General features: G+C 42.3%; 2 protein-coding genes across 14 annotated transcripts; one reads left to right on the top strand and one right to left on the bottom strand.

The window, feature by feature from the left end:
- The first annotated feature begins 386 nt into the window (after window positions 1-386).
- Window positions 387-14,504, top strand: rfx1a (regulatory factor X, 1a (influences HLA class II expression)). Of its 10 annotated transcripts, none has more exons than XM_035996835.1 (20): window positions 670-861; window positions 2,539-2,919; window positions 3,370-3,479; window positions 3,562-3,657; window positions 3,905-4,186; window positions 4,376-4,473; window positions 4,600-5,014; window positions 5,726-5,907; window positions 6,629-6,748; window positions 7,057-7,184; window positions 7,381-7,499; window positions 7,862-7,968; window positions 8,071-8,222; window positions 9,034-9,131; window positions 9,762-9,911; window positions 10,683-10,891; window positions 11,659-11,812; window positions 11,890-11,935; window positions 12,037-12,243; window positions 14,475-14,504. In XM_035996835.1, exons 1-19 carry the CDS (start codon window positions 840-842, stop codon window positions 12,195-12,197), a joined length of 3,030 nt encoding a protein of 1,009 aa, XP_035852728.1. In that variant the 5' UTR covers window positions 670-839; the 3' UTR covers window positions 12,198-12,243; window positions 14,475-14,504. The 10 variants fall into 10 exon arrangements, with proteins under 10 accessions (XP_031168513.1, XP_035852728.1, XP_035852727.1 ...); XM_035996834.1 differs by lacking the exon at window positions 14,475-14,504 and adding an exon at window positions 12,361-14,236 and having other exon boundaries at window positions 12,037-12,242; XM_031312653.2 differs by lacking the exons at window positions 670-861; window positions 14,475-14,504 and adding an exon at window positions 387-553 and having other exon boundaries at window positions 12,037-14,236.
- A 2,337-nt stretch (window positions 14,505-16,841) lies between these two features.
- On the bottom strand, window positions 16,842-24,127 carry LOC116059623 (far upstream element-binding protein 2-like). Of its 4 annotated transcripts, XM_031312844.2 has the most exons (18): window positions 23,877-24,126; window positions 23,289-23,391; window positions 22,934-22,993; window positions 22,650-22,686; window positions 22,428-22,480; window positions 22,225-22,296; window positions 22,053-22,110; window positions 21,374-21,545; window positions 21,052-21,150; window positions 20,849-20,947; window positions 20,653-20,755; window positions 19,992-20,113; window positions 19,452-19,745; window positions 19,242-19,357; window positions 19,021-19,109; window positions 18,443-18,649; window positions 17,518-17,705; window positions 16,842-17,346 (listed from the first exon to the last, which is right to left on the bottom strand). In XM_031312844.2, the coding sequence occupies exons 1-18, from the start codon at window positions 24,120-24,122 to the stop codon at window positions 17,338-17,340; spliced, it is 2,127 nt and encodes a 708-aa protein (XP_031168704.2). In that variant the 5' UTR covers window positions 24,123-24,126; the 3' UTR covers window positions 16,842-17,337. The 4 variants fall into 4 exon arrangements, with proteins under 4 accessions (XP_031168704.2, XP_031168705.1, XP_031168706.2 ...); XM_031312845.2 differs by lacking the exons at window positions 23,289-23,391; window positions 23,877-24,126 and adding an exon at window positions 23,174-23,285; XM_031312846.2 differs by lacking the exons at window positions 16,842-17,346; window positions 17,518-17,705 and having other exon boundaries at window positions 18,443-18,735; window positions 23,877-24,127.
- Window positions 24,128-24,161: the final 34 nt, after the last annotated feature.

Here is a 24,161-nt window from a genome sequence, read left to right as displayed (position 1 = left end):
ACTGGTAGACCTTGAGGGCATTCACTGAATGAGCTTGGTAATCAGATTAAGACAGATGTATCATTAATCACCAAAGACTGGGTAGTAGGCTACATGTAGTAATGGTATTGGCTTTAGACACTGTTTAAAATTTTAGATAGATTCCTATGACACTATCAAATCACTAACTGCAGAATTTTGACAAGCACCACTGATATAGCACCACCTTAGTTGTAAAAAAATAAAAATAAAATAAAATAAAATAAAACTATGCCTAGAACGCTATGATAGACAGGGATGTTCCACAAATGGGCGTGGAAGGCTTTGTAGTGGACATTTACTGTTCCTGTGGCTTTAAGACAATTTGGCAATACTCAGCCAATCAGAGCGACGAAAGGGGAGGGAAAGGAGCGGGTGGGTAGCAACAGTTGCCCTGGTGAGGACGAAGCGCCATAGCCACGGTAGCCCTGGCGACAAGAACCCAGCAACGAGAATCAACAACAACAACAACTGAATCCGCCATAAAAATAAAAGAAGACATTTACCGGTGGGAAATACACACGTGGATACAGAGGTGAAGCTCTTTACACATAGGACATATTTTATGTCCAATAATGCTTCAACTGAATTGTGCTATTGCTTTTCCCCCTTGTTGTTTCAGTAGCCATAACAGGCAACTGCCTCCTAGTGTTAGCTGAGGTTAGCCTGCAAGCTAGCCGTCGTAATGATAACCAATCGAGTCCGTTTCTTGAATGGGGTAGCTAGCTAGCTAGTTTCTGCCCGCTACTCATTCGAGTGACACTGAATTGTGCCTGCCATGACGACGCAGCCACAGATGCATACTCAAGCAGGCCGTTGTTATGGCGATGTCAAATGCAAAAGGTACAAAATGGCGGTTGTTGTAGAGACCAGTAGCTTGCTGCCCGTGGTACCTTGCTAAATAACTAGCATCAGTGCTGTCACGACAAGCTTGTGCTCGCATCTGCTTACAGTTAACGGAACGCGTTACAAGTAACGTTAACGTAACAAAACACGTCTTTTTTAACGATGTACGCGCATTCTGTGGTGGTTTGAGACATTATGTTTTTTCAGCAGCCGACACAAAACCAAGTCCCTGAGTACATGGCGCTAACTACCCAAAAGGGAGATTAAATTACGATAGTCAAGTTAAAAATGTACATAGACAGTTTTTTGGTTTAGTGTTGATGCAGGGGAAGAGTTGGATCAATAACTTGCAACAGAAATATCGTCCTCGATCATGTAAAGTTGAAAGCTAAAAGGCAGGTGGCGGACATTTAACATCTGAGGGGTGTGGCGATCAAAGGCGTTTTTGCAGGTGCTTTGCAGGTCCGAGTTCACTTTAACGTGGTTGTTCACTGATTTGCTATATGAGCAACTTTATAGATTTGTAATAAGGTTCCTTGTTGCCAATTGACCATTAACGTTAACGTCAGGCTCAAAACCCCTCATTTGGGTTTAAAAACACAGATGTACCATTTTATCTGTGCTATGTGTTTATAGTCAAACAACGATGGCACGAGGTTTATAAGTTAGTATCAAGGATATTTTATCAAAATATGTCACAAATTAAGGACAGTGTGTACCGTTACGTATAATCCCCTCATAATCGGTGTGACATAAAGCATTTAGTGCAATGTGGTAAGGGATTTTCCCAACTGCAACTGTCTGAACTACCATAGAATGTGTGATCACATTACAGGTAATGAGACACTGAACTGCTTGTTCCCGGCAGTGCTCCTCCCCCACATCTACACATCAGCTGCACCACCAACAGGTCAGCTACAGCTAGAGGTACTAAAATAGTGGGGAAGAGTGGATATAAAGATAAAGAGATCCTACAACAAACATCACTTGCCTCATGTTCAAGCCCCATTTCATTTTACAAGTTGTACTCCCTACTCCAAAAATATTAATGAATTACTCTGTATTACTAGTTAAACACTTTAAAAGTAACATAGAAGCTGTGATTCATTACATTCTGTTCTGCTCCATAATCCAAAAGTTGGGAATTGTATCCATCTTACCTTCAAAACTCTGACTAAATCTCTATACCCTGCCTCGCCTCTATCTGAATGATTGTACAGTGGCTTGAAAGTCCAAATGACATTGGGCTGTTAGAACCTTAGCAAATAGAACCTGGAAATAAACAGTTCCAGCTGGATTCATCATATATTCCACAAATATGTCAGAATCTACAATCAGCACTGCTCTCAGTAGACCACATGGACAAAATACACACACCAGGACTGATAAAACATAAGACATACAATAAAACATGTGACTTTGCAGTTACTGTAAATACATTTTACTTTTACTTTTTACTATTTACTGTGCAATTACTGTAAATACATTTTACTATTTTAATATTTACTCTATTTAATATTTATTATTGTTGTGTGTTAACGTGTTTCCTCTACTTTCCTCTCATCCCTTGCTGCTGCAACAGTGTGAATTTCCCCATTGTGGGATTAATAAAGGATTTTGAATCTTGAATCTTGAATTGAAATGTGTAACTAGTCACTTGTTTCTTTATCCTAGGGGGATTCCCAGCTCTTGTAATGGCCACCTCAGGCTACGTAGGTGAGATACAGCCAGCAGCCCAACCCCAGGGGGCTGGTGTTAGCGTCACACCGGGGCAACCTGATGCCAGTTCTACCCCTGCAACTGCCCCTCAGTTTCTGGCTGAGATTCAGACTGCTGTGGCCACACCCACTGTTGTCACATCCACAGGCCAAACTACTCCCACTGATCAAGTCACCACCATCACCACTCCCAAGCCTGCAGATGGTAGTTTAGCCCAATCCACAGCACAGACCCAGGCTCCTCAGACACAGTATGTGACTGCAGAAATCCAGGGCTCCCCCACGCAGTCTGGAAATGCTCAAAGCACTCCTCAGTACATTGTTGTTACAGTCACAGGTAAGGGCTGAACTTCACATACCATTATGCCATTGGCACTAATGTAGACCAGGCCAGTTAAGGGCAGAAGCAGCGATTTACTTAATCCATCCATCTTTTTGTGGTTACTCCTCATCAAATTGAAGTTTCTTAAAAACGTGTCATATAAAGGTGATTTAACACGGAATGTTCTTAAGGGCAGTCAGTTAAGATACCTAAATGTTTATGGATTGTAATTGTAGAACAAAGATATACTTTAACATGTTCAAATAAACACTTTAGTTGCCTTGCTACATAATTCCTTGTTCTGGGTTTGTTGTTTAGTGACTATCTATCATGACTAAGTTTGAGCCTTGCCCGAATGGGGGAAGGGATGTGTGATGCACTTACAAAATGGCACAAACAACTTCATGACAGTAAAATAATGTCACCAACTTGTGAATGTATTTACATTCCGTCTTTGTCCTTCAGAAGGCTCCCTTCACTCAAGTGACAGTGTGTCGGACTCTAGCCCTCCTCCAGCTGTGGTGCAAACAGGAGTTCCCACACAGGTTGTTCAGCAGGTTCAGACGGCTCAACAGGTAAAATATGCACACACAAACACAACATGAAATTTATATTTCCTTGAATCTTAAAACTATATAGTATATTTTTGTTCTGCAGAGGTCTGTTGTGCAGGCCACCTCTCAGATAGCCAAGACTGAGCCAGGCACTCAGCTCAGTGTCACCAGTCTACAGCCTGTTCATATCAGCCAGGAGGTAAGTCAAAAACACACACAGTAACACAGTTAATCATTGGTGGTCAAATATGACGTCTGACAATCACGTGTACTGTCACTGACCAACACAAATTTGTGGAATAAAAACAAACTCATACATCATCAAAGCTTCCATCACAAATGGTGATCACATTTAACATCCAAAACTTTCCAACTTTCTCACATTTTGGCTTAGTATTAGTTGACTAATCACATCTTTGTTCGAACCTGCCTCGGTCGGCTTCCAGTTCCTCCCTAGCACCAAGGTAACAGCGTTAGTCAGGGATAACAATATAGAAGAATGGCAGCTACAACATGAGATAAGACAGCCAGAGTGCCAGGCCTGGGCATCAGCAGACTACGAAAAGGAATGCTGCTGCACACCTCCCTACCTCCCATTGGACCTCTTTCAGTATTACCAATCACTGTACCTGCTCTCTGTGCAAGAGAAAGAGATAGGAGCCCACCCTGCAGTCACAAGCTCAGGCCCCGATAAGCCACCACTGCAGGCTACAACTACCACTTTCCAAGTAGGTCAGGGAAAGAAGGGTGACTGCTGCTATATAGTTAAGGGAACAGATAATCTGTCTGTAGCTAAGAAATGCATATAAGTTATGATTGCAAAAGAAAGTAAACATGAAATATGTGATGATACAGTTGATCTGGTATCACTAGGCGAGGAAGGATTTATTGGATGTTTGTGTGTGCTCACTCCTCAGGTCCAGCAGCAGCTCACACCAGTGCCAGTGCAACATGTGTACGCCAATCAAGTGCAGTATGTGGAAGGAGGAGAGACCAACTACACCACCAGCACAATGTTAGAATAAAAGAGTGTCCATCATTTTCTAACACATCCGTCCAGACAGAACTTTTTCCTTTTTAACAGTTTATTTTCTCCAACAGTTTTCTTTGTTTCTAACATATTTTCATGTCCTTCATCCAGCCGTTCCAGCGCCTTTCCTTACACTGACACACCCTTGTACACCCAGACCACAGCTGCCCAGTATTATGAAGGTCAGCCAACATCAGGCTCATCCACCCCTGGCACACCTCTAACCGTCTCTGTGACTGCCGGCACAACAGGGGGTGTGTCCATGTTTGTAGCCCAGCCCACCAGTGCAGCAGGGGGAGGGGCCACAGTGGTGACCACAGGTGGCACCACCAATGGGGCAGGTGAAGGGGCAGGCACCAATGGTGGCGCAACAGGCAGCTATGTGATCCAGGGGGGTTACATGCTAGGCAGCAGCGGAGGGGCAGCTGGCAACAGTCAGAACTACTCACACACAGCCCGCGCCTCCCCAGCCACTGTGAGTATTACAGAGGGCGAGGAGAGTAGCGTGCCGTCGGCAGACAAGAAGGTATGCAGAGGCGCCAAGCGCAGGAATTTCTTCCCGTTTTGTTCTCATCCACACAACCCTTTGGTGGCGCACACTGATGACGTCATAGTTTTGTCCAGTGGAAAACACAATTAAAAATGTGGAGATTCTTATAAGATTCAGAAAATGTTAGCTTTGGGTGATATATGCTTTGAGTATTGATCACAACAAAACTTGTTGTAGCATACAGTATTTTTAACTGTGGTTTCCTCCTAAAAAACAAAACAAAACCATGGCCTCACCATTTTCATATCATTGCCGTGCATGTGATGAGGGGCATTTTTAATTGAAATGCCCCAACACTATATTGTTCATCCCAAATTCATCCTACTGAACCCTATATGGTAATGGTAACCAACCTGTTTGGCAAACATCCCATCAGTATTTCAGGTCATTTATTCATTGCATACCAAAGTTGTATGCCACGGCACGCAAACAAATGTATTTGTGTTTTCATTACCAAATGATCAACAGACTAAATGTGAGCCAGTTTGTTTGTATTATTAATTGATTAGAAAATTGTCTGCGCATGTATTGTATATTAACTAAAACATGTGGGTAATGTGTTTGCAAGTAAGCGTGCCTATTTTGGTGTTCACATATGTTGAGGTGTGTTTTTCTGTGTGGTTTCCTTGTATTTATTGGCTTTGCTAACTGCACCAGCTGTTTGTTTTTTTATTGCCTGCGTGTCAGGTACAGTGGTTGCTGGACAACTATGAGACAGCTGAAGGAGTGAGTCTGCCACGTTCTACCCTCTACTGCCACTATTTGCTGCACTGCCAGGAGCAGAAACTAGAGCCTGTTAATGCTGCCTCTTTCGGGAAACTCATTAGGTCTGTGTTCATGGGGCTACGCACACGACGCCTGGGCACACGGTAAGACGGGTCATCAGACACCCAAACTCAGGTATAGAAGACGTGTGCACATATACACAACCCATTGATACCCCTTTCATACATGACATGACAGGGTTGTATATATTGACACCATTACTAATGTGCTGATTTTTTTAAATGCATTTTTATGTATATAAAATGTTAGATATCAACATGACATCAGAGAGTAAGACTTCTCCCACATTCTCTCTACCACAATAATGCACGTCAGCAGCATAGACACCCTCTTTATACACACTTTATGGTCCATATGCATATAAATCTCAATTAGTGGAACACCCAAGCAAAGTTTCCTACAGGAGAACAATGGAGATTTTTCTAGGAAAATCTATAGAGCTCTTTAGAGCATTGCAAAATGTTCGCCTAGTGTAGGAAGAAATGTGGGTAGAGATGAAGACAGACAGCATGTGTGTGGGCGAGTGAGTAGTTTGATGAAGGAGGGGAGAGCAAGCAAGTGAGATTGACTTTTTAGAAATGTTTGGTAACATGGGTTCATTTAAATTATACCATATGTTGGTTATTGTATTTTATGAAATTAAATATATGTATTTTTAAATCGGTCTGTATTGAGACAAGGTGCAGTATGTAGCTTTGGGGGAGTTACCAAAGGTTTATAAAGACAACATAAACCCTCCGCTCTCACATCTACTTGTTTTCTCCTCTATAGATTTACTATGCATATTTTGCCTGTTCTTGACAGGGGTAATTCTAAATACCACTACTACGGGCTGAGGATCAAGGCAGGCTCCTCTCTTCTCCGTCTGATGGAAGACCAGCAACATCTGGCCATGAGGCAACAGCCCTTCTCACAGAAACAGAGGTACACACATAAACATCCTTACACACATTCACACATCTATTATCTATCATTACACCAATGTAATAATTTCTCTTAAATCTCTATTTTCTTTTTTTTTCATCTGCATTTTTCTCCTTGGAACAGTTGTTTAACTGACTTTTATTTCCTCTCTGTCTCTCACATTATACAGTATATGTTATTTTAAATCCTCTTCCAGACATATGCTATATATGACAGAAATGCTGTTTCGTTTCACTTTATTATTTATCATATTTGTGTGGATGTGAATTTTTTTTTTTATCTTATGCACTTTATCCCTGTCGCATCAGGTTGAAGCCTGTGCATAAAGTAGAGGGAATGACCAATGGCACAGCAGCAGCAGCAGGAGCAGGCCAGCAGCAGGGCTCAGGGCAGGTGGACATCAGCACCCAGGTTCAGCAGTACCAGCAGTTCCTAGGTGAGTTTAGTGAACAGTGAACAAATACCTACAGGTATTAAAGTGATAGTTAAGGATTTGCCTAAAAGAAGAATTATGAGTCTGAGGGTATTATTTTGAAAAGACACTATACATACAACATATAATACAACATTATTTACACTTAATTCTGAATCCCCTGTGCATTTAATGTGATCCAGTATATCTTGTGTTCTAGATGCATCACGCGCTCTCCCAGAGTTTCCAGACATTGACCTCCAAGGGAAGTCTCTGCCAGAGGGAATTGAGGTGGAGCACATAAAGAGCTTTCAGCTGCTGTACAGAGAACACTGTGAGGTAACTGCGAATGAAAGGACGGAAGGATCGGATAACTGGGGGGCTCCCATTAAATATTTATGAAGTTCCCTTTTTTAGTTGTTAGTGGGACAGTGGAAGACTACTTTAAATGAAAGTACCCACTGTAACTTATAGGGTAGGACAGAACTAACTGACAAATGAAAAGACATGTTGTTAGACAGCTGAGGGGAAGATGGATCCAAAAGTACTCAGCCAACATTAGAAAGTAATGTCCATCAATAAATAATGTTGTTGTTCTCCTCACTTTGTGTCCGTCCAATTGATCTTGTAATAATCTGTATGTGCTCAGTTGTTTATTATCAGTCACTGATGTATAAGATGTTCTCTCCATGTTCTGTCAGGCCATACTAGATGTGATGGTCAACCTGCAGTTTACCCTGGTGGAAACTCTGTGGAAGACCTTCTGGAGGTTCAGTCAGAGTCAGGCTGGAGATGCCACGTTGGCTGTGTGAGTGGTCAAGACTCTAAGAAGATTTTTTTCTATTGCAGTCGCAACACCATTTTATACAGAATGCAGATAATTATAACTGGCATGTTTGTGTGTTGGCAGTCATGATGAGTCAGAAAAGCGCCTCCCAAAGTCCTGCCTGGTGTTGCTGTGCAAGTATGATCCGGTGCTGCGCTGGAGCCGGGACTGTGACAACAGCCTGTACCAGGGTCTGGTGGAGATCCTCATCCCAGATGTCCTCAGGCCCATCCCCAGTAAGGTTCTACAAGAAGTATGATTATGCAGTAAAACGTTATACTGTCAAATACAGTATGGTGCAGAGAGTGATATGCACATAACAAAATAGTAATAACAATATTGATATTTTTACCTCAAAAGTGACACCACAGAAAGAAAGGAAATTGCGCAATATATTTTTGTATATGACTTTTTTACAATTTTCCCATTTATTTTACTCTCTTGTACACTCTAATCTCAGTAATGACAGACATAATTAAGGTTGCCAGTAAAACATATTTGTCCATACCTACAGTATATGCTTAAACAGAGCTATTCTTTAACCTCGGTGCCAAATGTAACTATTTAGAATAAACCTTTGAGAGAACATAGGTCAGCCCGTTATTTTACATATACAAACAATTCCACATTTCTGTGAGATTTGTCTTTTTTTTGGTTGAAACATTTGGACTAATGGACTGGCTCTGTAGTTGTAGAGCACAAAGTTTTTCCTTATTGCATGCCAACTGCTCCTCTGTGGAAACTGACTTACTGGTGTTTAGATTTATTTCTTTCGGTTTCAATTTTAGTCAGACTTTGAATTTATTACTTTGAACACACTTTGTACACTTTGTCCATCCTGCTGCACTGCTGCCACAGACATATTTCCCACACCCTTTAGAATTAGAATTAGAATTGCATTGGAAATGTTGTTATGCATATACTGTACATGGCCAACTCCAGCAGAAACGTAGGTGTTTCATAATCCTTTCCCCTGGTACATTCTCAGGGAATGAATTCAGAACAAACTCTGAATTGACCAGTATTAAAGTCTCCTGTTGCCCCCAGGTGCCTTAACTCAAGCCATCCGCAACTTTGCCAAGAGCCTGGAGAGCTGGCTGACCAATGCCATGATGAACATCCCAGAGGAAATGGTCCGCATCAAGGTACACTCTCCTTGGATTAGCTTGCATTTGGTAGAACAACGTGTTTTCTGAGCCATGGAGCAAGCTTTTTAGGCTTGCAGGATCAACCATTACACAATCATACTTGATCAAATGATCAAATGTTTTTTTATTTTCTCAAACGAGAGCAAGGAATTTACATCCAGTACACATGTACTATATATATGTTGCTCAGGTGGTAGAGCGGTCGCCTACCAAATCAGAAGGTTGGTGGTTCAATCCCTGGCCGTGCAGTCCCATGTCAAAGTGTCCTTGGGCAAGACACCGAACCCTGAATTGCTCTCGATGCTGCGCCATCGGAGTGTAAATGTGTGTGAATGTATATCTGATGAGCAGGTGGCACCTTGTATGGCAGCCTCGGCCAGTGTGTGAATGGTGAATGGCTCCTGAACTGTGTAAAAGCACTTTGGGTAGTTGTTAAGACTAGAAAAGCGCTATATAAATACAGACATCACATTTACTTGCATCAAACAGAGGCAGAAGACATCCTCATTTCAGTAGTTCACCATAAGTGGCACTAAAAAAGTGTTCCATTTGGTAGAGATAGAGATATTTGTATGTATGCATGTGTCTTTATGTAAACTTCATCCTTCTCTCCTTATGGTTTCCCAGGTAACATCAGCCAATGCATTTGCCCAGACACTGCGTCGCTACACCAGTCTGAACCACCTCGCCCAGGCAGCCCGCGCTGTCCTCCAGAACACGGCCCAGATCAACCAGATGCTCTCCGACCTCAACCGAGTCGACTTTGCTAACGTCCAGGTTGGTTTAGTCGCTCAATGGTGTTTTTTGCCCCCAACGGCTCCTTCCAGGCAGCACTGCGACCGCTGCCTCCAAGGCACCTAACCCTAACCTTAACCCTAACCCTAACCATAACCATAACCATAACCATAACCATAACCATTGCCTAATTGACTTCAAGGCAGCGCTGTGACCGTTGACTTCAAGGCACCTAACCCTAACCATAACCAGTGCCTAATCCTAGTGCCTTCCAGGCAGCGCTGCCTGGAAGGAGCCGTTGGGGGCAAAAACCACCGATAAATGGTTTAGTCTCTGAACTGTGCACTGGCAGCATTCATGTCACTTCACATGAATTTCAGTGTTTGTGGTTTAATCTTGCATATGTTTTAGTGTTGTGCATTATGCAACAATTTCTGCTGTAGCTTGTGGGTTTTGATGAGGTTTCATGTAAGTTAATTATTCAGTCAATGCATCAATTCTGCAACTTTCCTACCAAGGTAATGTAAAAACTAAGCCCTCTTGTTTTTATCTCGGAAGCTCCTTGTCTTCCTCCTTCCTCCAGTGAGTGAAGAGCACTTGGTTAGATACAGAATTTAGTGTCTTGCTCTGACACTAAATTCTGTTTGGCAAAGAATGTATTTCTCCACACAAGGACTTTAACCTTAAGTCTTCTGTAGGAGGATAGGATAGTCTGTCTAAAGATTAGGTTACCCTGCTGTCCTGTACCGGTACAATGCCAGGTGTGACTGCCTCTTACTGACACATTTCCCCCATTCTGTCCACCCTTTGCAGGAGCAGGCTTCATGGGTGTGCCGGTGTGAAGACCGTGTTGTTCAGCGGCTGGAGCAGGATTTCAAGCTGACCCTCCAACAGCAGAACTCCCTCGAGCAGTGGGCTGCGTGGCTGGATGGTGTAGTCTCCCAGGTCCTAAAGCCCTACCAGCAGAGCCCTGCCTTCCCGAAGGCCGCCAAACTCTTCCTACTCAAGTGGTCCTTTTACAGGTGTGATGAGAGACATTTTCATTTCCATTCTACTTTGTTGTTTTTGTCGATGCTTTTAGATTTAGCTACAAGCTTTTGTTACACAGTAAATAAGTACATGTTATGCTCTTACAGTCACCAACAGTGACTGTAAGAGCATAACATGTACTGTGGTGTGTGAATGTACAGTTGTGCTGGTGTGCTGCGTGGATGAATATGTCAATTCACTGTTGGATAAAACAGGCAGCAGGATTCGCTCTCTATTAATGTTAATGAATAATGACACTGTGAGAAGTAGGGTGGGGTATCGTTTGGATTTTTACGATTCCGATGTCGAACCGGTACTTTTAAATCGATTCCGATTCCCTAAACTGATTCTTGAAAAACTGAAAAATGACGTTTATGTTTACTAGCGATCACGTGCAGTGAGCGGTTAATATGCTTTTACGTCCGTTTTGGTGAGCCCAGAGGGAAAATATGGCATTTTAAAAGTAGCCTACATTTACGGTAGACTACAGAGAAAGTGTGATATTTCAGAGCGACAGAGGGAAAATATTTCAGTCAACACATTAAGTGGAACTGAAATGAGGAACCAAAGTGGAACCGGGTTTCGGTACCCAACCCTAGTGAGAAGTGGGGTCTCTTTCTCTCTCTAAAAGTTGAGAGATCAAAATCGAGTTGACTCATGCTTTGAACTTTGTCAGAGTAAAGCACTGAAAAGTACTTCCTATTTGCAGTTAAGAAGAAGAAGTTACCAATGGCTTAATTCCCCCATCTCTGCTTTCCAGTTCCATGGTGATCAGGGACCTGACTCTGAGGAGTGCAGCCAGTTTTGGTTCCTTTCACCTGATCCGCCTGCTGTACGATGAGTACATGTACTACCTGATAGAGCACAGAGTGGCCCAGGCTAAAGGAGAGACCCCCATTGCTGTCATGGGAGAGGTACCAAAGCACACATAAATGAACTAAATAATGTTAGCCATATTTAAAGGACTAACACATTCCCCTTTTGCCATTAGTTTGCCAGTTTAGGCCGGGGTCTAAACCAGCTGGATCCTGACAAAGGTAATTTGCCTTCGCACTGTGTTTCTACCGTATCTCAGACTAACTATAGTTATGTTTCAAGCATTGTTTATTACTTACTTATTTACCCTTGTCCATCGCAGAAGAGGAAGAGGAAGAGGAGGAGGAGAGTGATGAGGAAGGTCAGGAGCTGTCCCTCCCCTCAGACGGGGCCGTGCTAGGAGACGAGTCTCTGGAGCCGCCTGCCAAGCTGGCCAGAATGGACCAGAGAGTCCTCTTCACAACCGGATCAGCTGACAACTAACCACAGAGTAACACTATCAGACCAGTGGGTTGATTATATTGATTATGCACACACACACACACAGATGTACAAAGAACACTAATTTATACACTCGATACATGTATATAGATTTGGTAAATGTGTGTGCACACTCTTGCGGCATACTGTAACAGCCCTATTTGTTTACACACACACACACACACACACACACACACACACACACACAGACAAACAAAATATTCAGTACTGCTGTTGCCTGGATGGCACAACCACCTGTTGGCACCATTGCAATAGGATGTGGCTTCAAAACCCAGAGAGAAACACAGGGCATTTAACCCTGTATTTATTTGTAAAAATGAACTAAAGCCAGGCATTTTTTTTTCTCTCATTGCATTGCAACCTGTAGCCTCGCTGCCTCCTTGCTGAGAAACTCACCGTAGATCCTCCTAGAATTGCCACTGCCATGTTAATGTGGTCTTGAAAATACTGTGGTGTGTGTGTGTGTGTGTGTGTGTGTGTGTGTGTGTGTGTGTGTGTGTGTGTGTGTGTGTGTGTGTGTGTGTAAAGGTAACTTCTACAGGAGAAGGGTGCAACGTGAACCTTCAACAGTTAATATCTAAATTTAGTTGTTACGAATGAATTCAATGCATTTGGAAGCTGTGTCCTTCAGAAGCGAAGAGAGACAGCAAGCAGTTGGGATTTTTGGGTGGGCTTGTCTTGTTTGTGTGTTTTCCATTTGAGCACTAAGGTCACACCACTCTGCTGTTACTTTTGGAGGCTGACTGAACATGCTTTTCCATACACACGTGTGTGTCTGGCTACGTGACTATGAGTCACGCCAAGTGTTGACTGTTTCCTCTGTATATATTTTTTAAGACATTCAGGTTTTGATTTGCGAGACTGTGTGTAGATTTCCTGTTTGATTTTATTCTCCTGTATAGAAATGTTCTTGTGTTCTTGGAGTGCCTGTCGCAGCTGCTACACACACACACACACACACACAAGAAAAAGCTATGGCTGTGGATTTGGGGCTCTCATTAGTTGCTGCAAAAATCCCTCTCTCTTTTATTTAACATCTGGTTCCATGAGAGAGGTACTGTATGTGTCATATTTTTATGTTCAAAGTGCGTCATTCCTGTCCATCCAATCCTCTGTGGCCTCATTTTCCTTTGGCATACAGTATAATTTTCCCGCCTTATTTCAATATACTTTTCCATATGTGTGCCAAACCCGTTTGATCCCATTGTTTTTAAATTCTCTTTCTATGTTTTAAGGAGGACAGTGCCTGAGTAAGAACGGGGATATACTTATATTCTACTGTATATTGATCCACTATTTTGAATTTTGTTGTCACTAAGTGAACCTCTTGTGCAGTGTATGGTGCTGTGTTGTCACACATTGTAACCAACCTTTGTGTGCATTATTGATTTGTGATTGTACGTTCAGTTATCAATCCTCTAGCATATCTTATGACTTTTCCACAAACAGGCTAAGGCCCTGCCTCTTTGCACATATTGATTATTGTCTTTAAATCTCTGACAAGAGTTATCTGAAATGTTTTTCATTTTCTTAGAAGTCTTTGGTGCGTGTGTTTTATTGGTGGGGTGCAGGTTTCAGATTTTGTGCGAACATCTCGTACCACTCTGTGTGGTGAGAGGTGAGATTGCTCTTTCTGCACAGTCCTCCACCGACACTCATCTCCCTCCACTGTGCTTTCATCTCACTGCGTTTCCTCCCTCCTGCCAATGGCTTTGTTTTGCTTCAAACATCCATATTCTTAAACACTGTTCGTCAAGATTGGTTGTTATAAACATGTCATTTTTGGATTTTTGAATACAATGTCTTTAAATAGCTGCAATGCTCATGTTTTCAACAAGCATTGCCAGCCTCAAACCAGCACATCATCCTTTATATGGAGTCTAATGCTACCACAGCTCAGTACATATCACTCCTAGTCTTTCTGATCTACAGCATATAGAATGGCCATTGTTTACCCAGTAAGAAAAAATGTTTAGTTCATTTTTATAGTGCATTGTTTCTTATGTACAAAACAAATTGAGAAAAAAAAGTTGTTCCGTGGCAGTGTTTTATTGAATTTGGTCTGCTATAAGTATGACTGTGCCTTTGGAGGTGGTAGAATGCAATTCAGATGTTTTTAATTTTAAAGATATAAATTAAAGAATTTTTAAAATTGCACTCTTGTAGATTTATTTCCCTCCAAGTTAAGCAAAATTGTCAGTCATGAACAGTTACAGTCAGACGTCTTGGTACATCAGTATTTATGTTTGTGGCTAGTAGACACACACACACACACACACACACACACACGCACACACGCAGGGTTGTTTCACTATTGTGGGGACCCGTCATTGATATAATGCATTCCCTAGCCCCTTACCCTAACCTGAACCATCACAATTAAATGCCTAACCTTAACCCTTACCCTCACCATAACCATAACCTAATTCTAAAACCAAGTCTTAACCCTCAAACAGCCCTTTAACCTTGTGGGGTCCAGCATTTTGGGCCCCACAAGGCTGTGCAGACCCCACAAGTATACTGTATTCCCTGGTTTTTGGACCCCACGAATATAGTAAAACAAGCACACACACACAAACAGAAATACAGGTAAAAGTTAATTTGATCGAATCAAGAGTATGGAATTTAAAAGTATCTAGTAACTTTAATGACTAGTGTAGTTTGTCTAATGTGTTAAGACACAAATAGGTATCTGAGGGTTTGGGTCAAATTTCTAATCCACATACAGATGGCTGGGAAAAAAACCCAACATATAGTGTTTGAATAAGGTGTTGGGCCAATATGAGCGCCCAGACCAAATTACTCACAGGATCATTCTCACAGATTTTTGATTCAGTTATACATTTCAAAAGAGATCTTCTTTTAAAAATGTCATTAACTGGATTTCATCTTTTCAATACCATCTGACTGATCTAAAGAAGACTAATAGTGACATCTGGTGGTGATTTCTCAACTGTGCGTTTGTTTTTTCTGGTGACAGCAGGCTTTATGTACATGCTGTTTGTAAAAGAACATGAAGACAACTAAATGTTCAACACGCATTTTAAAGTAATTGACATTTGCCCCATTTTAATTCAGAGTATTGCTGGTGGTGGTGGTGGTGGTCATCTATTAACAATATCAACACTGCTGCCAAAGGCAGGCTTACAGCTGCCATTCAGAATACAAGATTCAAACCTGATACATCTCTGTTAATCAAAACCAACAGCCTTATATTGCTGAATATATGTACATATACATTATATCTTAAAGTGACATTCGAAGACTACATTTCATTCTGTTACACACAATGACTGTGGGAAGGAGAAAAGATCAACACATTCTTGTTGGGGTCCATTAAAACCAAAGTATATAAACTTAAAAGCAACCACTTGCAACCTTGAGATAATAACAGCATGGTTTAAATGTGAGGTGAATGTAACCCAGTCCCCAGTGTAGAAGAACCTGCAGCTGTATGAACTATAGAGGGTGACAGAACCTCCACATGAAAGTCACTACAAACATGACAAAGACAGATATGCAGTTGCCTCAAAGTGAATGCCCACGAGCAGTATGTGTTCGGTCTGACAATCCCTTTTAAGTTTTCCAAACAATATAAGATAACTAGTTCACACCAAGATAGTCACATTTTTATAAAGCATCTTTTCCTGTCTCCTGAATGGACATTTCAAGAGGCAAATACGGTGCTTGAACAGCAGATGGGTGTGTGACAACAATGACAAATAAATTGAGGAAAGAAGAAAATCCTTAAATCATGGCAGCATAAACCAAACATATTGCTTTATGTAGTGACCTTCACACTGGTAGTCTCGCATTGCCAGACCTACCTCCACAGCGCTGCGGAGTAAGGTCTGGCCCCTCCATACATACATTCCTGGATAGGAGAAAAAAACGCTTTGGGTTGTTTGCAATTCTTTAAACCAATCACAATCGTCTTGGGCGGCTTGTTTTAGTGGCACATTTGCACCCCGCAAAAAAAGAAGCCACATACAATATTAAATGAAGTTAACTGTTTACACAATACAGTAATATGAGCAATTTAAATTAGCTGGATACATGGTTAAATGTAATTTGCTCTTACCAGTGTATCGCAGTGTTTATTTTGTCCATAGCAAATCCCTGCCAGTCAGTCCCAAAACGTCCCAGTTAGATAGTAAATGCCGTAAACATCTTCTTTGTAAATCTTTACAATCATTCCCCGAAATAACCAAGCAGGCCTGCCTTAGTGCACCAACCAAATTTTCTTTATAACCATTTTCAGCGTGTAGCTTGCTAGCTCGAAGTTTGTTGTCGTTTCCTGAAATTAAGGGAGTTTCGCTGCCGGATGTGGCCTTCCTAATTAAATCAGTTTTCACATAACTTGCATGTCACCAGCAGAAGACCAACTGAAGCCGTTCTGCAGGTGAAGGGTGGCCCTACTCTTTATTAGGTGCCTTACTTTTGAAGTGTTTTGTCATCTACCTCTAGCAGCTTTCAGCAGTTATTAGTCAGCCCACATGCAGGAATGAGCACTGTAGAATTTCATTTGTACACTGTAAAACTCGTAAAAAATACCATGCAAGCCTCAGCTGAGGGAATGGTGACAATTTCATACAAAAAAATAATCTTAACACTAAGCAAATCAGATGAGCTTTAAAAAGGATTTCTATTAAGTATTATCATACACAATGTGATTATATTCCTAATAGCTATGTTCAGGAAATGCAGTATATACAACACATGGGAATGAAGTGCTTTAAAATGGGAAGTCTTAAGAAGTTAATAAAAGGAAGATGAGATAGATTTACTTTATTCTCTGCAATAAAGTAAGCGTTTCAAGGCTTCCATGTTCATAATGGCATATATAAATGTATGTAGAGGCATTGAGAAGCCGTTTTCCCTGTCATGGCGAGATTATCAGTCTTCTCCCTCCCCTCAGCAGCAAAGCACTAGAACGTTTGTTCAGTTCACATTTTTATTAAAAAGTGTCCAGGTGGTGTTTGGTGATGAGAAAGATTTTCATTTCCCCTCACAAGAAATAAAAAAAAAAAAAAAAACAGGCTAGATTCTGGCCTTAAGTTCAGGGTCGTCATTCTTCATCCCGTCTTCCCGATTCTCTCCCAAGGCCTTCTGCCATGGACTCTCACTGCGTCTAAAAATAACGGTTGGAAGGAAGCACATCCTTTGTGTGAAAATCACTCAAGGATCAACTTATTATTATAAAATCTAAAATGTATTAATTTCAAATAGATAAAATGGAAACAGCAGAAAGAATGATACCACAGAAACACGATGAAAACCTCGCTGTAGTCTCAGTACCAACCTGTCCTTGCTGGGGAGTGGCTGGCTGGCCGGGGGTCTGTCCTGACGGTCCATAGTACGCAGCCTGCTGCCTGTAGTACTCTGCCCAGGCTGCGCTGTAGTCCGGCTGGCCCCCCGTGGTGGATGCTGCTCCTCCAGTTGCTCCTGGGGCTGCAGCTGCTGTCGCAGGGACAGAGCCACCTGCCTGGGCTGGCGTTGACAGACAAAAGAGACATGACCCAGCTCATCACTACATTCATTTTGACTTGAAGACGAGCAATAGTTCACCTTCGGAACGAAACATTCGGTGTGTCCCAAATCTATACTACATACTATTTCTAATCAGTATATGTAGTATGTAGTTTAATTTTAATTTGATTTATACTGTCAAATAATAACACAAGTTATCTCAGGACACTTTTCATATAGAGCCGGTCGACACCACAAGTAGTAGGTGTTTCAAGTGACAAAATGTAGCATGCTCAAAGCCAGCCAGAATGCATACTATATGTGGTGGATTTTCGAGTATTCTGTTGATGCACACAATTCTCCCAGAATGCAATGGACATATTTAGTATGATATGAAACATTACAAAGTTTAAACCAAAAAAAAGTTGACAGTTTTACTTAATAAATCACTAAAAACAAATGATTATTTCATTGACAGTATTGAATTGATTATGTCTTTGAGATGATTTCAGTATTATTATTTATATGATGTGTTCATGTGCTTTGTGTTTTTCTCTTGTATTCTGTGTTTCACTGCTGCACAACCAGTTGTCCTTAAAATAAAGTGATTGATTGATTTTTCTGTGGATTGACTGTTTAAACCAACAAATCATGTCAGCACTATTAAATAAAAAAATAAATAAAAAAAAATCAATAAGCTATGTTAATGCTAGATAACAGCAGGTAAAAGTACAGATGGTGTTCTTTGGCAGTCTCACCCATTTTCTTGTAGTAGTCCTCCCAGGCCTTGGTGTAGTCTGGCTGGCCCCCCGGCGTCTGTGCAGGCTGGGTCTGGTCCCCTGAAGTTTGGGCACCTCCAGCTGGGTTAGAAGGGTACTGGGCTGGCACAGCCCCCGATGGCTGCTGGTAGTACTGAGCGTAGTAGGCCGCCCAGGCTGCGTTGGGGTCATTGGCTGCTGCCTTGCCTAGAAAAGATGCAGGGTGGAGGGGTGAGGTCCTCATAGGGTGAGGGTGAGCCCCTGCTACTGGCCTGGAGACCGGGCTTGGAGACCAGGGGGGAAACAGAGACAGGGTTAGCCAGAGCTGCTTAAGGTAAAGACAGTGCAACTCATCACAACATTTCCATCAGTACTCCTGTTGACCTTCCCAGATTTAGAAAAAGAAATCTCATTACTCATCTGAAATGACTGGGAGGGTATACAGTAAAACATATAGCCTGCGATGAAAGTCCTGTAGTAGGGTTGATGCATTTTGAGTCAACATGCTAAAATGAGCAAAAACTAAAAAATGTATCCCTGAAAACCAGGAGAGGCAGTGAAGTCAAAAGGTGACTCACTGGGGTCATGGGGTGCCTGAGGCTGCCACTGCTGGAAGGTGTTGCTCCAGCCCTGAGGGGTGTACTGGTGAGGACCTGGAGGACCGCCGCTGAGGAGAAAAGAAATGGTTTATCATTAATAACCTCTCAGGATCACCACCCTGACATGATGAGAAACATGATCTACCTAAATGCTCCAGTAAAGCTATACAGACAGCTGCTCAATAGTTGTAGCTACTCACTGTGGTGGTCCGGGTGCCCCAGGCGGTCCGGGGTTGTATGGGTTGGGGTTGAAGGGACCCATTGGACCAGCAGGACCTGGTCCACCTGGCCCCTGACCCACAGGACACAGAGGACCCTGGAACACATGACATAATCACACATCAAATGACGAAGAACAAAGAAATATGTCAGCTTTCTGACGTGTAACTGCAAATTAGAATGGTAGGTGCCTCAATCTTCTCCTCAATGAGCTGCTTGGCGTGGTCGATCTGTTGCGGTGAGCCCCGAATGATAAAAAGCTTGAAGTTGGGGTCTCCGTTGGGGGGTGGCTGTCGAGAGATTTCTACAAACGCCCCTGTCTGCTGGTTGATGGACTTGACGTTCTCTCCTCCCCGGCCAATCACTAGCCCACACTTGTGGGCAGGAATAGAGAAGGTCATTTCCCCTCCAGGGGACCCCCAACCGCCTTGTCCCCCACCTCGGCCCCTGTTGCCTGCAGGCATGCCTGGAGGACCTGGGGGACCCTGTGGATGGAGGAGAGAAAGCCTCAGTCATGAACGTTATTTTACTGCTGATGCAAACGTGCTTGAAAGCTAAAAAAAAAAAAAAAAATCTGCAACAACCCTGCTGCCATACATTAACTGTTATCCCCGATTGATTAAGATGATACTTTACTACATTTTAGGGTGTGTGTCTATTAATTAACATGTGAAAACAGCATGTTGTAGACATTGTGACAGTTCATGCATGTGAGAAGGAGTGATCCATACCCCCTGTCCCTCCTCCCTGACCCTGATGCTCTGCAGCAGGTCGTTGATGATCTGGGCAGCGTGCTCGCAGCGGTCAGGGGGACCACTGACATGAGCAATCTTATCCGGACCAGTCCCATCATCTGTAAGAAAGATTTAAATCTGCATTAAGCTACAGTTTTTTATATTTTAAAAATCACATTACTAATGGGGGAAGAGTCACTTAGTAGTGCTGAGAATCTATACCCAACTCTGTAACTCAAGACCTCACACAAGCCAGGTGTAGTCTACCTGCTCATAGTGGTTAAAATCACTCAGTTCAACACACTAAAAAAGTCATGTCACTTCCTCCTGTCATGCCACTGTTTGCAGGCACATCCCCCGCTCAGACATATTTTTCCAATAATGCACGTTAGTTCAATAGAAAAGCAAAAAAAGAAAGCAAGATGACACCTAAAAATGGATATTAAGGTTTATGCTCTGGTGTGTGGTGTTTACATTTCTCATTCATCATTCATTAAAAGACAAAAAAAGTAGAGGGACCATGAGTGCCCTTTCCTTCGTCAGTGGCATCAGACAACAAACGTTCATGTTGTCTTGAAACTGAGAACCTGCATGTGCTGCAAAATAAATATTTATTATAAATGCAACCATGATCATGAAAGTCATCACAGGATCCTACCTTGTTTGAACTGTATCCGAACTCCAGCATCATTCTGTATTTTCTTAATCATCTCTCCATTGCGCCCGATGACCACACCGACTGAGTGTCTTGGCACAGGGATCTGAGTGGAAAACAGAAGTTGTTTTTGTTTTTAAACTTGGATTTGTTTCAAAGACAACTAAGCCCGCTTCTAATTTTGCTCCCACAAACTCACATCCATGCCTCCTCCCATTCGGGGGCCAAAATCATTTCTTTCACTAAAGCCACCGTGGTCTCTCTCCCTCAGAATCTCCTGCACCATCTCCTGGGCTTGCTGAAAAGCCAATCGTGATGATTATAGTACATGACAACTCAGCACCACACATATAAATGTGTTCAATATAAGTTGAACTTGATGAGATGATTTTATAAGTGTACCTGGACTTTGTAGGGTTCTCCGATAATGCGCAGGGGCTTGTCAACGTTGGGTCCCTGAGAGGCATCCTGGATCAGGATCATCTTCACCCCTGCACGCTCCTGGGACATCAAAACAATTAAAGATTATGTTTATGTGCATGTTCATGATTGACACTACTGGTGTATAAAAAACTACATTTTCCTGGCTCTACTTTTTCATATATAAAACTAAAGATACCACATTGCAAAAGTGTTTGAGTTAAGTAAAAAACTATCTTTGAGTACACATCCGTCGAGATAACTACAGTTTCTAAAATGCAAAAGCAATATCTATGCAATATACCTGTAGCTGTTTGATAGTCTCGCCTCCTTTGCCAATGACAAGACCAGCCTTGCCAGCTGGAATCATCATCTCATGCACCGTACCATTCTGCCCGTTGGTGGACTCGTGATAAGAAGAAGGGGGTGTACCCCTCCCTCGTGAGACTATCTCATCCAACAGCCCCTTGGCATTCCTAGCCGGAGAAAAATGACCAGTTACTCTACATCCATTTTACAAATCATGTTATTAAGCTGATATAATGGCAAGTGACACTGAGCAATTAGGAAATAGGTCATTACAGAAGATAACCCATTTAAAAATGGCATTACGTAATGGGGCTTCAAACAAAGTGAATCATCATTTGGAAAATGTTTAATTAGGCCAAACACTGTTTTTTTTTTTAATTTATCTTTTATTGGAAAAGCATGCTGAATTTTACAATTGTTTGACATAAGAAGTACATTATGTTGCTTTACCATTTTTAACTTTCTATTACAGGAACAACAGAACTCAGGTGCGGGTGGCGGGGTAACCAAATTAGGCCAAACACTGTTTTGAAAAACATTTGATATATTCTAGCCCTGCCCTCCCTTCTGACAAATCTTGTGATTGGGGAAACACAAGTACGCAGGGCAACCCATTTCTTCTGATGCTTCCACAAAACTACAATGTGCCTATTTCCATTAAGCCTGATACTTACTGTATGGAGTCTGGGGAACCTGTGAGAGAAACTCTCCTGTCTGGAAGGCCTCCGCTGTCTGGACACACACAGAGTACTTATATAACATATGAGTTAAACACCAAAATAAAATTGTAAACTATAATAAAAATGTAAACTGTAGATAACTGATTAGACTAACTTCAGACAGTACCTGGAGCTATCTGAACCTTGCAACCTGACTCCTGTTGAATCTTATTGATCTGTTCCCCTCCACGGCCAATAACTGGGGACGAAGAGAGAGCAAACCGTGTGTTGTTGTTGGGTCACACTCTCAATAGGGCATCTGTTTGTGTCTTATATCGCAGAAACAGAGTGGTATCAATATGTGCCAAAACAGAGTTGGGCTGCACTCACTGAGTCCCACCATGCTGTCTGGTACGCTGTACTCCTCTGTGCTGTAGGCGGGCCTGACACCATCAGCGAGCGAGGATTACAATGAGGGAAAAAGAGGCAAGAAATCATGCAATAGGAGACTTTCTAATTACATTTTTGCCACAATCAGGTTTTTCTCCACTGCCATGATACAAAGGCTGCATACTTCTGCATTACAATCAACTGAAAGCTATGAGATCTCACCTTTGTTGTGCAAGAGCAGCTAGCTGTGCACCAATAGCTGAGATGGGACATCAACAGAAAAAAGAGAGAGTGAGAAAACTGCACAAGGTACAGGTTTTGGATTACTGATGGACTGTGAGACGCAGACAGAGGAGGGGAAGCATGGACAGACAAGGGTAAAGGGGAAAACTACTTGAACAGGAGTACTGTACAACTGGAAGTCTATATTAAATAGTGTCAACTGTGAGTTCTAAACATTAAAAAGCAAAAATAAAACAGAGCATAAAATAGCGGGATGAACTTACACAATGCATTGGCTGAATCTAAGTCACTCTGTGCAGCCAGCTTCTTGCTCCCCGGTTCATCTGTCAGGTGAGGAAACAACAGATGTCTACTGTAATTGAGAGAGAGTGTGTGTGTGTGTGTGTGTGTGTGTGTGTGCGTGTGCGTGTGTGTGTGTGTATATGTGTGTCTGTGAGGACTGCACAGGGAATATCTTCTGCATCGAAAGCCACCATTAAGCGTGCAATAAAGAGGTCATTAACATTTACATGTATTCATTTTGGCAGACGCTTTTGTCCAAAGCGACGCACAAATGAAGCACAACCCAAGCCACAGTAGATCGAGGAGACTGCGCACTGAGCAGTGCAGTCACGATACCTGCATCCTCCAGCTGTCGTTTCTGTGCAGTGAATGGAAAGCCATCTGATGCAGTGTTGTTGTTCATGGGAGGACCAGTATCACCCCCGATCTTAGCTGCAATCTAAAACAAAAAACGTAAAATTCACCATGACAGTTGAGCTATGAAAAACACTGTTTGTACTACTACTACTCTGCCCCTCAAGTGTGCCCACTGCCTACATATTAATACTCGTGTATAAGCTACACATTGGACTGAGCATCTTACAAAAAACTGCATTAGCCTTTAGCAATATCTACTTGGTATTGTAAAGTGTGTATTCAGTACAGTACATTATACAAGCATTATGGTCCCATCTTTAATCTCTATTATCAGTTTTTTTAGTCTCTCTTTGTTGCTGCTGTAACATAGCTAGTATTATGTAACGTTAACATAGTATTCTATCTAGCTAATGTACAACAAGCTGTGACATAACGTAACTAGCTTTTATATAGCGTAAATATGTGTGAATTTAGAATATCAATTTTATGTGTCAAGCTGTGTCAACAACCTTAGCCCTCAAGATAACTTAGCTAGCCCTCCCTCCAAACATGGTCCCATCCCCTCACCTGCCGGGCCCGCTGCACCGCGTCCGCAAACGCATCTTTCTTGATGTCTCCAGCACCGTTCCCAAGACCCGCCTGTCCGCCGAGAGGGGCCCCAGATCCGGGTGGCGGCACCACATTATACTCCGACATGTTGACCAGAAAACAGGCGAGGAAAAGGAAGCCAAAAAAGCGGGATCTGCGCAGGAGTGTTAAAGTCAAGAAACTAACGGGTGCACCGGAGACACGACGGCGGCCGGGAAGGTGCATTCGCGTTTTTATTACCCTATTTTATCATATTAAAAAATA

The sequence above is a fragment of the Sander lucioperca genome, chromosome 21 (genome assembly GCF_008315115.2).
Source record: "Sander lucioperca isolate FBNREF2018 chromosome 21, SLUC_FBN_1.2, whole genome shotgun sequence".
In the NCBI taxonomy this organism is placed as follows: domain Eukaryota; kingdom Metazoa; phylum Chordata; class Actinopteri; order Perciformes; family Percidae; genus Sander; species Sander lucioperca.
The sequence above is the reverse complement of the archived record's forward strand: the minus strand, read 5'-3'. Positions and strand labels throughout refer to the sequence as shown.